This window comes from Cibotium barometz, chromosome 34 (genome assembly GCF_041138505.1).
Source record: "Cibotium barometz isolate CiBa-2024 chromosome 34, ASM4113850v1, whole genome shotgun sequence".
NCBI lineage: Eukaryota > Viridiplantae > Streptophyta > Polypodiopsida > Cyatheales > Cibotiaceae > Cibotium > Cibotium barometz.
The window spans coordinates 41,574,691-41,589,105 of NC_141079.1; the positions used below are offsets into that span (position 1 = coordinate 41,574,691).

Genomic DNA, 14,415 nt, shown 5'->3' on the forward strand with positions numbered 1-14,415 from the left:
ATCACTTCACAACCATATTTAGGGAGTAGATCTATCCGTATATACGGCACAGTCATTGTGCCAAGTGGTAGGATCATCAGTTCCGAGCATGCCTGGTAGAGTTTCCTATTGGTGTGGTCATCTATGTGGTTGATTTTGCAGAGAACTACACCTTCACACCTTTTCAGGAGATATAATTTGAGTATTACTTCTCGGAGCAGGTAATGGTTATATTTCATAATATTTGTTCGTGTTTGAGCTATATTACTTATTTGATTTGAGCTATATTACTTATTTGATTTTTTTGTTTTGATTGTCTCTCTTGCTTACCTCACCAGGTTGCTATTATGGTCCACATTAGCTATTAACATGTAGAGGCCCATGTAGATGGGATAGTGGGTACCCCTATCTAAGGCCCGTGTGATTATTCAAGAGTATCATTTCTATATTAGTGATGATCATTCACATGACGCACATTTTGTGCAACACTGTTTTCTTCTCTGTATGACGATTTCTTACGAGATTGTGGGATCACATGTGGCCATCGATCGGTTTGGTCGGATGGTTGTGGCGCATAGTTCAAGTCATCACGATAGTTCTATTGACTCTACAGGTAGTACTTATGGTTCTCTTATATTCACAATTAAACTAAATTCACTAGAACATCTTAAAGAAAACAATAACTGAAACTTTGTTTTATGGATTTATAGGTGGCCTGTGCAGTCTAGTATCCCAGTGATTTGGTCATTCTTTGAGACTGGTCACGGGAAGGGAAAGCATAATGGTGAGGGCTCATGTGTGAAACGTGCCCTGAGATGTCATCAACTATGGTAGAATGCTGAGCGGTTCAGAGATACGTGCCATGTGGTCGAGTGGTGCTCCCAACATTTGTGTGGGTGTGCAACATCATCGTATCCCAAACGTGAAGCTCAGATTGTCAGGATATTTTTTTGGCATGTGGATGGTAGCATGATTGACCATAGAGCCTCCCATGATTGTGACACAGTACTTGGCACCTTGGGCTTACATTCCATCAAGAGCACGGGCATGGTAGCCCCCACGATTTATACATGACGGTTTGCATGCTTTTGTGGAGCATGTATGGATGGCGATTAGACACATTGTGCCTCGAGAGGATGGGTAGATGCATGGATACAGAGATAGTCCTCTCCCTTGAGCATCCTTCACATTTAGTGTTGTTCGATGAGCACACAGGTCCTGTGTTCATGGCCATCTATGATGATCTCACATATTTGCTAGGAGAGTGATGTATTTGCTATTATTACCGGTGAGGGCAATAGCGAGGGAGTAGACTTCTATCTGATGAGTTGCACTAGGCCAAAGTGCATCCTTGACCAGGATACAGTGGATGATCATGGGTTTTCTTTTGACACCCATAGCATGATTGTGGCAGGCCGGTTCTACCAGCCAAGTCGACTTCATCGAGGGAGTCTTGAGTTCGAGCAGTGGAAGTGGGAGTTCAAGGCATTTCAGTTCTCTCATCTAGTGGTGCTACCAGGCTCACTCTTGATCGAGTACAGAACCAAAAACAGAGTTCTCGCCCTTGTTTTCGACTTTTAGAGTGGATGACCACCATGAGAGCACTCTAGAGCATTTTAGAGCTAGAGAGAGTGTTGCTGACTAGATCTCTATCTTGATAGTTAGACTAGCTGGGTTAGCTCACTTATATTGTACTTAGATTTATTGGCACTAACTAACCTTAGAATAGATGGGGTAGCTCATTTTCATTATGCCTTGACCTTTTGAGTTAGTGGCTAAACCGAGAGTGGCTCGATTAGCTCACATTCTGATGTACTTAGTTGATGTTTATATCATTATGAGTTTTTTTATTATTGAGTATCATTACATTTTTGTTGATGTTCAAATTTTTTAACACTTTGGCTATCGTATTGTTTGTTGAAAATCTCCATGCCATCGTATCCAAACATGCTCTGATGGGGAGGAAACTTTGTGAGCATGGTTGTGGTGGGTCTCCCCACGTGCTTGCAGAGTTTGGTCACCATCAGAGCATATCTGGGTTAGCAATTAGCGTCCCCCAGATTTTTCAAGTCTAATGGTGCTTGAGAGGCCATGGAAATTCTCGCTCTTCCCCATACCATCATAACCAACCATGCTCCGATGGTGACCAAACTTTGCAAACATGTGGGGGGGACCCAACCCCACATTCTTGCAAATTTTTATTCCCATCGGAGCATGTTTAGGTTAACAATTAGTGCCTAGTGTGTGCAGATTCTTCAAGTCTCTCGGTGCTTGAGAGGCCATGGAAAATCCCGCTCCTCCCCATACCATCATACCCAAACATGCTCCGATGGTGACCAAACTTTACAAGCATGTGGGGGGACCCACCCCCACATGCTTGCAAAGTTTGGTCCCCATCGAAGCATGTTTGGGTTAGGAATTAGCGTCTAGTGCATAATTTTCAAGTCTCTTGGTGCTTGAGAGGTGATGGAAAATCCCACTCTTCCCCATACCATCGTTAACCAAACATGCTCCGATGGTTATCAAACTTTGTAAGCATGTGAGGGTGGGGGATCCACCCTACATGCTTACAAAGTTTGATCACCATCGAAGCATGTTTGGGTTAGAAATTAGCGCCTACTAGTGCGGATTTTTCAAGTCTCTTGGTGCTTGAGAGACCATGGAGAATCCTGCTCTTCCCCATACCATCATACCCAAACATGCTCTGATTTTGACCAAAATTTTCAAGCATTGGAGCATGTTTGGGTACAATGGTATGGGGAAGAACGGGATTTTCCATGGCCACCATCAAAGCATGTTTGGGTACTATATGGTATGGGGAAGAGCGAGATTTTCCATGGCCTCTCAAGCACCAAAAGACTTGAAAAATCCAGACGCTAACCCAAACATGCTTCGATGGTGACCAAATTTTGCACCCACATGCTTACAAAGTTTTGTCCCCATCAGTGCATCTTTAGGTACGATGGTATGGGGAAGAGCAAGATTTTCCATGGCTTCTCAAGCACCAAAAGACTTGAAAAATCCGCACTAGGCGCTAATTTCTAACCCAAGCATGCTCCGATGATGCTGACCAAAATTTGTAAGCATGTGGGGGGGACCCACCCTCACATCCTCACAAAGTTTCACCCCCCATTGGAGCATGTTTGGGTACAATGAAATGGGGAAGAGCAAGATTTTCTATGGCCTCTCAAGCACCAAAAGACTTGAGAAATCTACACTGGCCGCTAGTTGGTAACTCAAACATGCTCCGATGGGGAGCAAAATTTGCAAGCATGTGGGCGTGGGTTCCCCTCACATGCTTGAAAAGTTTGGTCACCATCAGAGTATGTTGTTTGGGTACGATCGTATGAGAAAGAGCGAGATTTCCCATGGCCTCTCAAGCACTAAGAGACTTGAAAAATCTGTATTGGGCATTAATTGCTAACCCAAACATGCTTCGATGGTGACCAAACATTGTAAGCATGTGGGGGGGACCCACCCCCGTATGCTCACAAAGTTTCGTCCCCATTGGAGCATGTTTGGGTATAATGGCATGGGGATTTTCAACAAGCAATATGATAGCCAAAGTATGAAAAAAATAAAAAATTCATGAACATCAACTAAAATGTAATGATCCTCAATAATGAAAAAACACATAATGATATAAACATCAACTAAGTACATCAGAATGTGAGCTAGCCCAACTACTCTCGGTTTAGCCACTAACTCAATAGATCACGGCATAATGAAAATGAGATACCCTAGCTAGCCTAAGGTTAGTCACTGCCAATAAATCTAAGTACAATGTAAGTGAGCTAATCTAACTAGTCTGAGTTCAGTTCAATATCAACCGGAACCCAATCAGTATCGTCATCTCTGATTGGTGGTCGATGTGTATGTTGAGGTTGTTGTGCACGTCGAGGAGGATCTGCCAGCTGTAGGGGTTGTCGAATATCTACGAGGAGGTTTACCTCAAAGGCAGAATCATAAGCTGGTGCTGGTGTACTCGGGAGCTCACGAGTCCCATAAGCTGCTATATCTCTCTCTCTCTACGTCGTGCTACTACAAGACTTCTCTGTCTTATAAAAACCCAAAATCTGTAATTGGCAATGGTACGCGCTTGCCACTCTATGCGTGTAAGCTCCTCTGCTATAAGGACATGCTGGACATGAGAAGCAGCACTGCTGCCAGCACGATTACCCAAGGTGCCACTAGGACCAGCCCCACCCACATGCTTGTGTGTTGTGAGCTAGCTCTTGTTGTGATGAAGGACTCTCTGGTATGCATCAAGCTCGTGTGCACTCCACTAAATCTCCGAAGGCACCTCAGGCTCCTAATCTCTATCATCGGTAGTGTCGAGTCCTAAGTTAATAGCTGAGGTAAAATCAAGTGGCATGCCAGTCCTAGCATCTGCTTAAGTGAAGCCTAGGTGAAGATCATCAATGTTTAGAACTCTGTATGTCGCTAGGTTGACACATGCTTGGTAAAAGAGACAAGTCGAGAAGCGTAATAGCTCTTGAGTGATGCAAGACAACTAGAAAAACTGTCCACATCCCAGAGCATATCCACCAGTACTGTCAATGTTCTCGAGGCATAGAACGCAATAGGCGTCATGGAAGAATGGTGGTGCATCCTGAGGGAGAGGTCATCAAACAACCTCTGTAATACAGGCCGTGGATATAGAGGCAAGTAAGGCACTATCACGTCTGAAGATCTACGAAACTCTTGGACATACAGCATCAACTTCTCTGCCCTATGCGCTATGCAATCCACTCCATAATGATGTGTTGCTCTACCTCAGCTCTAGAACTCTCTACCTCAATCCGAGCGCCTACTCAAAAAGTAAAGCATACAAATAATTGATTAGTCTCTCTCATTAGGTATTACTTAAAGAAATTTACAACTTAGACCTTAATTATAACTCTTTAGACCTTAAAGTAAAGCATACAAAGGAACTGTCACGTCTGAAGATCTACGGAACTCTTGGACATACAGCATCAACTTCTCTGCCCTATGCGCTATGCAATCCACTCCATAATGATGTGTTGCTCTACCTCAGCTCTAGAACTCTCTACCTCAGTCGGAGCGCCTACTCAAAAAGTAAAGCATACAAATAATTGATTACTTAAAGAAATTTACAACTTTAGACCTTAATTATAACTCTTTTACGTACAAGAAAAACCTACCTACTGGATATCAGACTCTCGCATGGTGTGCCTCTGCAGTGGCTGCCTCTGCTATCCATAATGCAGCTCTAAGGTGGTCGATCTCCACTCTTGCCTCTATCAACTCCTGAGTGAGTCTCTGACTAGTAGTAGTAAGGAAATTAATCATGATTAACAACAAATTTGGTCATGCCATTCAAATTTTGGAGCGGCTACTCCAAATTTTGGTCCACATTGACCCATAACCCCCCAAAACTTAGAACAAATCAAAAATCAAGGAAATTTCTAGCATCCTACAATCATGATGCTCCATTTCTTGATCAAGAAATCAAGAAAGTCAAGAAAATTTCCAAGAAACTCAAGAAAGATCAAGAAAATGCAAAAATTTTGAAAAAAATCACAAAATTGGATCAAAGACAAAGTTCTCTGATACCACTGTAATGATGGGAAGAGAAAGCACTCATAATGGAGTACCACATGCACTCATGATGGAGTACCACATGCACTCAAGGGAGTACCACCATAGCCATGGAAGCTTGGAGCTCCAAGAAGTATGATTTGATTAGTCAAAATGATTAGATGTTCCTAATTACAATTTGTTCACTTATATACTTGCCCACCTTTTCACACTTATTAATGTCCCCATACTTGCTCGCTCATATCCATGCCCATGGGTTTCCCTTATGTTCAAAATCAAGCCCCCTTCATTACACATGTAGGGCTTTCAGACTCCGGCATGGGCTCCTGTAAACTTCAATGGCATCCTCCACTATTTCATGGAGAGACTTTCTTATCTCCTCCGGGTCTTCATTTCTATTGGCATAAGCCTCCAGGGCTTGTCTTTGCAGACGTGCAAGTTTCTTCTCCCACTTAGCATTTGTGATATCGATGATATTTTTGTTCTTTCAGTTGTCTATTGTGCCAGGAGTTTGGATTTCCACATCTCCTTCAGCTTTTCCACCCACTTTGGGCTTTTCCTCTCGTGGACCTTGCAAACCTCTTCTCTTCTTCGGGGGAAGGAGCTCATCTTTGTCTTTTAAAACAATCTTCTCAATAGATCCAGACATCGAAGCCTCCATGGGAGTTGTCTCCTGTTCACCGGATATTTCTCCCTCCTGTTTCTCATCTTTTTGTGCTTCGAATTGTGCCTTTGTGGCCTCTTCCTTAGCCTTTCCTGCTTCCTCATCATCTTTCTTTATTCTTTCAAGCTCAGCTGCAACTTTCTCAGCTTCTTCCTTCTCTTTTTGGAGCCTGGCAATCTCTTGTTCTTTGGCAACTTGTTCTCTTCTTTGCTTTTCAGCAGCTGTTTTTGCCAATTTAATCTCCTCGTCAGCTTTTTGTTGTGCGCATACTTACGCTCTTTCTGCTCTCTCAAAGACTCTTCGACGGCTCGGTCGAGCTCTCTTTGGTATTCTGTATCTCTTCATTTAGCACAATCCACTTCTTCTGCATGGAGCTTCTGTTTCTGTTCGTCAGCACGCTTCAGCCACTCCTCTTCGACTGCTTTTTCTTCTTCCTAAATTCTTCCAAAAAAGCCTTGTCGTTTCTCCGCTTGGTGCGAAACTCTAGCGCTTCTGGCACTTGTTGAGATTCGGTTGCAGTTCCAGCTTTCCCTTCTTCCGGATCAATACCCATTATTACCTCCGGGAAGCTAGATGTGCCTGCAGGGCAGCCACCCTTATAGGTTCAGCTTGAATTGGCTCCTGTTGAGTGCCTGAGGTTCCTGGCTCCCCTAGGGCAACTGATCTCTTATGGATGAGCCCTTCTCTTTGTTCTTTTTCTAAAATGTCTGAAATGTCTGCTCCTGCAGCTACTCTTCTCCAATCCTCTGTTGAAACTACTCTCGTACAAGCAACTCTAGTAGGTATTCACCCCTCTTAGCATGATAGCTTCTGGCATTCTTGATCCCCTTACATATGTACGGGGCGAAATCTTTTGCAGCCTCATGATAGTTTACCGCAGCCATTATGAAGTGTCTTGTTAACAGAGTCTCTGGCTGTGTAAACTTTTGCGGATAGCTCATCTTGAAGTGTTGCATGAACACTTCAAGGGCCCGTCGCATACTCTACAGGGCTCGGGAAAAGGTAGGTTCACTTTATCCAAAACCTGCTCGCCATCGACATGGGCTGGTTCAATTCCGGACGAGGAGGCTTATGCCGATTGTTGATTTTTTGCCTCGAAAGGCTTTAGGCCGGTTCGCACGCGTGGGAGAAGGAAAAAAGCACTACTCATATAATTAGAGGAGGTTTTAAAAATACAATATATACTATATAATATATATAGTATATGCTATATACTATATATATTATAGTATATGCTATATGCTATATAGTATATACTAGTAACTATAGTATATATATTATAGACTCTAGAGTGATTATAGTAAGTGTATCACTCATAATTTATGAGTGATACACTTACCTATAATAACTATCTCGAATCAGATCGATTCGCCGCCAGCCTGGCCCTGCCAGCGTTCTCTCCATCCCACATGGCAGGCACCTATGCACAGCCTTATCTGCATCCCAGCTAAAGCCTGAGCGCTCCCCTAACGGTTAACCCTGCGGCCTGCATGTTTATGCCAGCCTCCAGGACCTATTTCAAGTTTCGAGTTCCATAATCGCCAAAGTTCAAACCCTTACTGATTCCTGAATACTGACTCCTGAGTACTCCCGAGTCCCTTTCCTGAATATTGACTCCTGAGTCCTGAGTACTCCCGAGTCCCTACATACGCTATCTGGAGTCTGGACTCTGTGCACTCCTGCAGGCGGCCTTTCAAGTTTCGACGGGAAGCTCTCCTTGTTGTTTGCTGGTGAAAAGCTAGGAGTTTCTTCTCGTTGCACAGAAGAAGCGTGGCGGCTGGCCTTCACTTCCCGACTCCCGAGTCGTTGTCCTTTCGAAAAACCTGCGAACAGACTCAACACTGAACAGAGCCTATCAACTTTCAAGCCTTCAAGGTAAAATTACTTTCCTTGACCCTGTATTATGGAAGCGAGTTTCCTGCTTTAACAGCTGAGTCAGACGGTTCAACAAGATCCGTTACTCGCCCGCCTCCACCAAAAGCCTGAATCTCATCCGTCAAGGTGTTCTCAAAGTTAACACTTGTTTAGGTTACAGACTGAACAGAGATTTTGGAGGGAGCAAGTGGATTCTCACCGACTCTCTGCCGTCTAAAAGTGCATGCTAGGATGAATAAATAAAAAAATAAGTAAATATTATGTGATGGTGGATACGTAGGACATTGTGTATAGATTGTGATTGCCAGCCGAGCTAGCGCCTTGCCTTGTCGGTTTGTCCACACAGCAGTTCTTCAGCTCTTAAGACTTACGCATAGGTGATGTGCCCCACGAGTCTGAACTTTGAAGTGAAGGATTTGCATTGTGCAAGAGGGCCTGAGAAAGGATGGCGGCTTTGGCAGGCTGGCAGCAATGATTCATGAAGTGGAGGGTGGCTGCAAGCCTACCTACTCTCACATGCACTTTTGGGGCTACATAGTTTCTGTGTGCATTGTGGCACACCCGCAGCCACCTCACTGACGCTAAGCAATGTGAGTGGTGGAGCTGCTCTACAGGCCCCGCCCTCACCCCTCCTTTTTGGTTATGGATCCTCATCAGAGTTCTCTGCATGGACTGCACAGTGCAGAAGTTAGCAGCGCAGTTCATCCAGGTGTTTTTCAGCACCACTATGAAGAGGGGGAATAGCAGAAGCTGCAAAAATGGCAAAGATTTCAAAGATGGCAAAGGGCCCCTTTAATTCTAAAGTTCTTGGTATAATATTTGATAGTTTTTTGCGATTGAGTTTATAGCATGGGAAGTTTAAACACATAAGCTGATTTGTTTGTTATAGTGGCTTTGTGTCAATGGAACCCAACAATGTTGAAACCAGTAAAAGACAAGGTATCAAAGATAACAAAAAAAGGCAAGGTACGCTTCTCCAGTGGGCTGGTCGGATGGCTTCAAAGGTTAATGGCAAAAGAAAGAAAGGTGATGTACAAAGTCAGAATACTAATTCATCTAAAGCAAGTACTACTGATGAGGTGTTGTCTAGTTTGTCTTTGCCAGAGGGATTAGAGCTTCAAAGGAGAATAGAAGCAAGAGCAGCTTTCCAAGAGAGTTGGCTTCAAACATTTGACTGGCTTGTCTACGAGACGAGGAGAAAGCTAAGATGTACTGTAAGTTTTGTTTAAAGTATCCCCATCACCATAGTGCATATTCAAAGGATGGTTCCATTAATTTTAAGTTTAGTAATTTAAAAGCACATTGTAGAACACTTTGTCATGCACATTCAATGGAAGCAGTTCTACTTGAAGGGAAGGAAACTATTCAAACTAGCATGAAAAAGGTTGAAAATTTTAAAGATGAGGCATTGACAACTCTCTTTAAAGTTGCCTATCATATGGCAAAAAAGAGATATGCTTTTGTTGGTTTTCCAGATATGATTAGTCTTTTACAGGATTGTCGTGTGCCATTCTCAACATCCTTGTATAATGATAACAAGGCTTGCGCGCGCAGAGATGGTATTTTGTATTGGTAAGTATTTGATGAACACCACATTGAAGAAAGTGTTTCGAAGTCCGTTTTCTGGTGTTCTTGTAGATGAATCAACTGATATTTCCAAGCATGGACACTTGATTATTTATTTGTCTTATCTTATTGATGATTGTATTCCTGCCTATTCTTTTTATGGTATTATTCGTGTGAGTGATGGGAGTGCAAAGACCATTTTTAACACCATTCTTTCAGAGCTAAAAAGAAGTAAGTTTGATCTAACGAAGCTAATTGCTTTTGGGTCTGATGGCTGTAGTACAATGACAGGAAAGGAGAATGGTATCGCCACACTTTTTAAAAAACATGTTAATCCATACTTGACATCCATTCATTGTGTTGCTCATAGGACAGCTTTGGTTGTGTCTTCTGTAGCGAAGAATTTGGAGATTTCCAAGAAAATAGAAAAATTGGTGAATTCCATTGTCCATTATTTCAATGCAAGTGGCAAAAGATTGGAAGAGCTAAGGATCATACAAGAGGAGCTTGCTTGTCCTATCTTGAAGATGGAACACACATTTGATGTTAGGTGGCATAGCCGATCGTCGGGGCTATGAGCAAGGTGTGTTCTTCTCTTGATGCTATTCTTGTGGAAACCAAGGAAAATGCTCCGAGTATATTTGCAGAAATTTCCAGGTTTGAAATTATCTATTGTCTTCATTTTTTAGCGGATATTTTAAAAGGTATGGCTATTGTGAGTAAGATATTTCAAAAAGAGTTTGTAGATGTGACTACAATCCATGATGTTATCCAAAAGGAGATCAATTTAATTCGGCAATATTATATTGATCCTCCTGATGTTGATTGTAATGCTCTTACTTGTGACATTGATGGTTTTGCATTTGTACCGGATCATGGACCTGAGAAGGGTCACTTGTTTACATTGCGAGGAGCTCTTCATGGCAGCACGTTTTTTGACATCAAGATAGATAGGGACATACTTGGAGTAGATCTAGCATTAGCCCTTGCCTTTCAGGTATCTTTTTCGAAAGAAATTATTGCTAACCTTGAAGCACGTTTTGCAGACAATACAATATTAAGCAGATTACGAGTACTAGTGCCTGCACAACATCCTCTTCTAGAGAAGATGCTCAAGGACTATGGTAAGTTTGAGGCTCAAGAAATAGCCTCATTCTATGGTAAGGAAAAGTCTCTGGAGGTAATGAATTTTTCTTCTATCATTGATGAAGATGATTTTATTAGTTCGTTTCGATCTTTTAAACAGCAAGCTTCAATTAGTTGGGCACGCTACAGTCTTCCTGATGTTACAGCTGCAATAGCATGTAATCCAATGTGGCGAGACTCTTATCCTAATGTTTTAACTCTGTGTCAAATTGCTTTAGTTCAATGTTCAAGTAATGCTATTTGTGAAAGAGGTTTTAGCACACGCACACTTATAAAGACCAAGTTGCGTAATAGCATGGAGTTACGGACCTTGGATGCTATTATGAAGATCAATATTGAAGGACCCTCCAAGCTATGTGACTCAGAGTTGGAGGAGAGTATGGTTTTATGGGGAGCAAAGGCTCATAGACATCTTTACACGGTGCAAGGTATTTGTAGCTTAATCATCCAATGATGAAGGTATTTGTAGCTTAATCATCCAATGATGAAGGTACGCTTTTTGTAGCTTAATCATTTCTTTTGATCGCTTTTTTTTCCATATTCACCTACTAACTTGCTATGGGAGTGGATGAAGTGCATTAACTTTATCCACTCCCCCAACAGGGCTTGGTGTAGCCATTCAAAATGGTGACGGGGTTCAATTCCCCAACTCTCTCCTTGTATGTCTAAACGTTGTCGTGCCATGGCACGTCTATGGTGTGAAACCGTGCATGTGAGGCCATCAAATACACATCCAGATGCATGAGGTTATGTGCCATGACGAGTCATTATATGATGCCATGTACATATGTTCATACTGTAAATGAGGTTCAATAAGACAAGCTGAGGCTGAGCCAGATCTAGGAGTTTTTGTATATGAGTGTGGAGGGTGATGGTTCTGCTGTTACTCAGAGACCATGGGTAAGTTAGAAACATCCAGTTATATATGATGGTATGAGTGGCACGCCAAAGGGATAAGTTAATGATGTTAATGGCTTCCCATGTGCATAATGTGTGGTAGCTTTTAAATGGTATCGATTGGGTCAAATCAGTGAATACCTCTTATGGAATGCAAACATGAGGGCATCTCAATGCACAAAGGAATGTATTTATGAAGATGTGGGAAAATACTTGAATGAACAATTGGGGAGTCTATAAATCACATGGCCAATATGATGATTTATACACTACGGAGGCATCAAGAGTAATAGAGATTCAATGGACATTACAGTGCCGAAGAATTTGTTGAATGCCGGGGAATAAAATTAAATGAGATGCCTTGCATTGAGAACCTTAACCTTAATGCTAAGGTTATGCCTTGCATTGAGAACTTTAACCTTAATGCTAAGGTTATGCCTTGCATTGAGAATTTTAACCTTAATGCTAAGGTTAGAAGCAATGCACTAAGGGTGGCAGCATACGTGGAAAAGGAAATGTATTTCTTTTATTTGGAAATTTCTGGATAGTATGGGAGAGAAATGCGAGCGCAGCTTTTGCAATTGGAAATTCCCGCATGAATAGCTGCAAAAGGTGGTGGGGGGCGCCGAATTCTCCGCGGGAAAAGGAGAAAAAACCAGAGGTAGACGGCGGCGAAGTTCAGTGAAGAAAAAAAATTCTGCAGAGAAAAGGGAACACCGTCCAATCGACCAGTCTTTTTAATTTCAAGAATACATAAAATGTTTATGCCTTGTAGGAGTTAGATTTGGAGGGAATCTTGAGTACCATAGAAGGAGATACTCTTCATTTTTTTTCTCATGACCTTCATCGAACAGAGGCGACGTGCAGCTTGCGATTAGTGAAAGGAATCAAGAAATTTCATGCACGTGGACCTTCAGTTAAGTGGTTTTCTTTTTTATTTCCTTTAAAATTACTCTCACTTATACGATTTGAGAGAATCGTATATCCATTCTACAAAATGAATTTGGAAGTGAATAGAAAGACCTTGGGGAAAAAGCTAAAGGATTGGAGCTCGGAAATTTATGAAAAATACATTGAAGTCGAGGGTAATTGGTCTTACTTTCTACTCAAATGAATTTTGGAAATTACGAGTATGTTAAAGCTATGCCAAATGCTATCTTTTGCTTGTGAGATGTTAGAATTTTAAGGCAGGTTTTCAGGTGAAAAAGAGCATCTTGACATAATGGTTTTGATGGCACTGGATGTAAAGGATGTAACTGGCCACATGTATATTGGAAAAATTTGAAACCCTTGTTATGCCTACATGTGAATGGTTCAAAGGATTTCAAGAAAGAAGTCAGTGAATAAAGGAACAAACACTTGGTATGCAATTTTGTGCAATCATCAGGATGAATTCAAGTTTCGAGCTGGTATGTGTTCCTGAAATAAGAGAGCGCATAAAAGGATTGCAGACAGCACAGGGTGGCAGAAATTGGGAAGAGTTCAAGCTTGCTTTAAAGGATGAATATTTTATGGAGGATTCTGAGCGAGTGACTAAACGAACTTTCTTGGAATGGGTCACAAAATCTAAGATGGGAATTTCTGCCACAGAATTGCTAAGAGAGTTTGAGAAGCGTTATGCCCAGTTGTCAAGGATAGAGCGTGCAACTTTGGACAGAGAAAAAACAAAGCTCTTCTTACAAGCAGCTGGGAAAGATCTCCAGGAGAAATTGGAAATCCTCCTTGAGGATAAGGATACAGAGCAAGGATTAAAGAGTGATTGGAATGATGTTGAGGATGCAGTCACTATGTTAGCAAAGCGGCAGCGGAGGAGGGATAAAATGGTGATGGGCTCTGCACCCCCCATAGCTGCTGTTACCCCTGAGAATCTACCCAAACCAGCTGCTACAATTCCCAAGGTAGATGGGCCAATGGATGAGCTTATCAAGGGTATGCGTGACTTAAAATTGAAGATGTCCAGGATTGAAGAAAAAGGTTTACCATTGGGGCAGGCTTCTATGCAAAGGCCTCAAAGCAAAGAAGGGTTTACATATAGATGTATATGGTGTGATGACCCAGAGCATGCAAAGAAAGATTGTGCTAGCTATAAAGAAGCTCTTAAAAATCAACTTGTGTTTTTCAAAGATGGGAAAATCCATCTTACAGAGACTGGTCTTCCATTGAGTACAAACTTTGGGAAAGGAGGGATGAAAAAGCTGGTAGACGATATGGCTGCTAGTCATGCCATTTCTATGGTTGAGGCAGCAACCTATGGATTAAAGGTTGGTCAATTAAAGCAGGGATTTGAGAATGATGAGGATTATGAGAATGAGGATTTTTGGCCATCAACAATGGAATTAATTGCGTCAAAGAAAGTGTCGAAGCAAGCTTTGCATGAGGCAGGTGATTGTATACGTCTTGAGACTGGCTGGGAGGAGCCTGTGGATTCTTTATCCATTCATGCCTATATTGCCAAATGCCAAAATAATGAGGCACAGGTAGAGGAGAAGCGAAAAAGGGAAAATGAGGAAGGAGGGCCATCAAAAAGAGTTACACGTGGAAGTGAAAAGAAGGATCCTGGGCCATCACATATGCCTCCACAGCATAGCAGACCTCCACAGGATGTTTCAATGGAAGAAGTGCCAGCGAAAATGAAGGAGAAGGGTAAAGGGAAAAGTCCACTCTACAAGCTTCAATCTGATATTGAAGTTGCAACAGATCTCAAAAAGGTACTTGAAGAAAGGATT

At 42.1% G+C, this 14,415-nt stretch overlaps 1 protein-coding gene across 1 annotated transcript; it reads left to right on the forward strand.

Annotated features, from left to right (window-relative positions):
- Nucleotides 1–9,663: 9,663 nt before the first annotated feature.
- LOC147619029 (uncharacterized) lies at nt 9,664–10,224 on the forward strand. The gene has a single exon (XM_086774394.1). It carries the CDS (start codon nt 9,664–9,666, stop codon nt 10,222–10,224), a length of 561 nt encoding a protein of 186 aa, XP_086630520.1.
- The last annotated feature ends 4,191 nt before the right edge of the window (nt 10,225–14,415 follow it).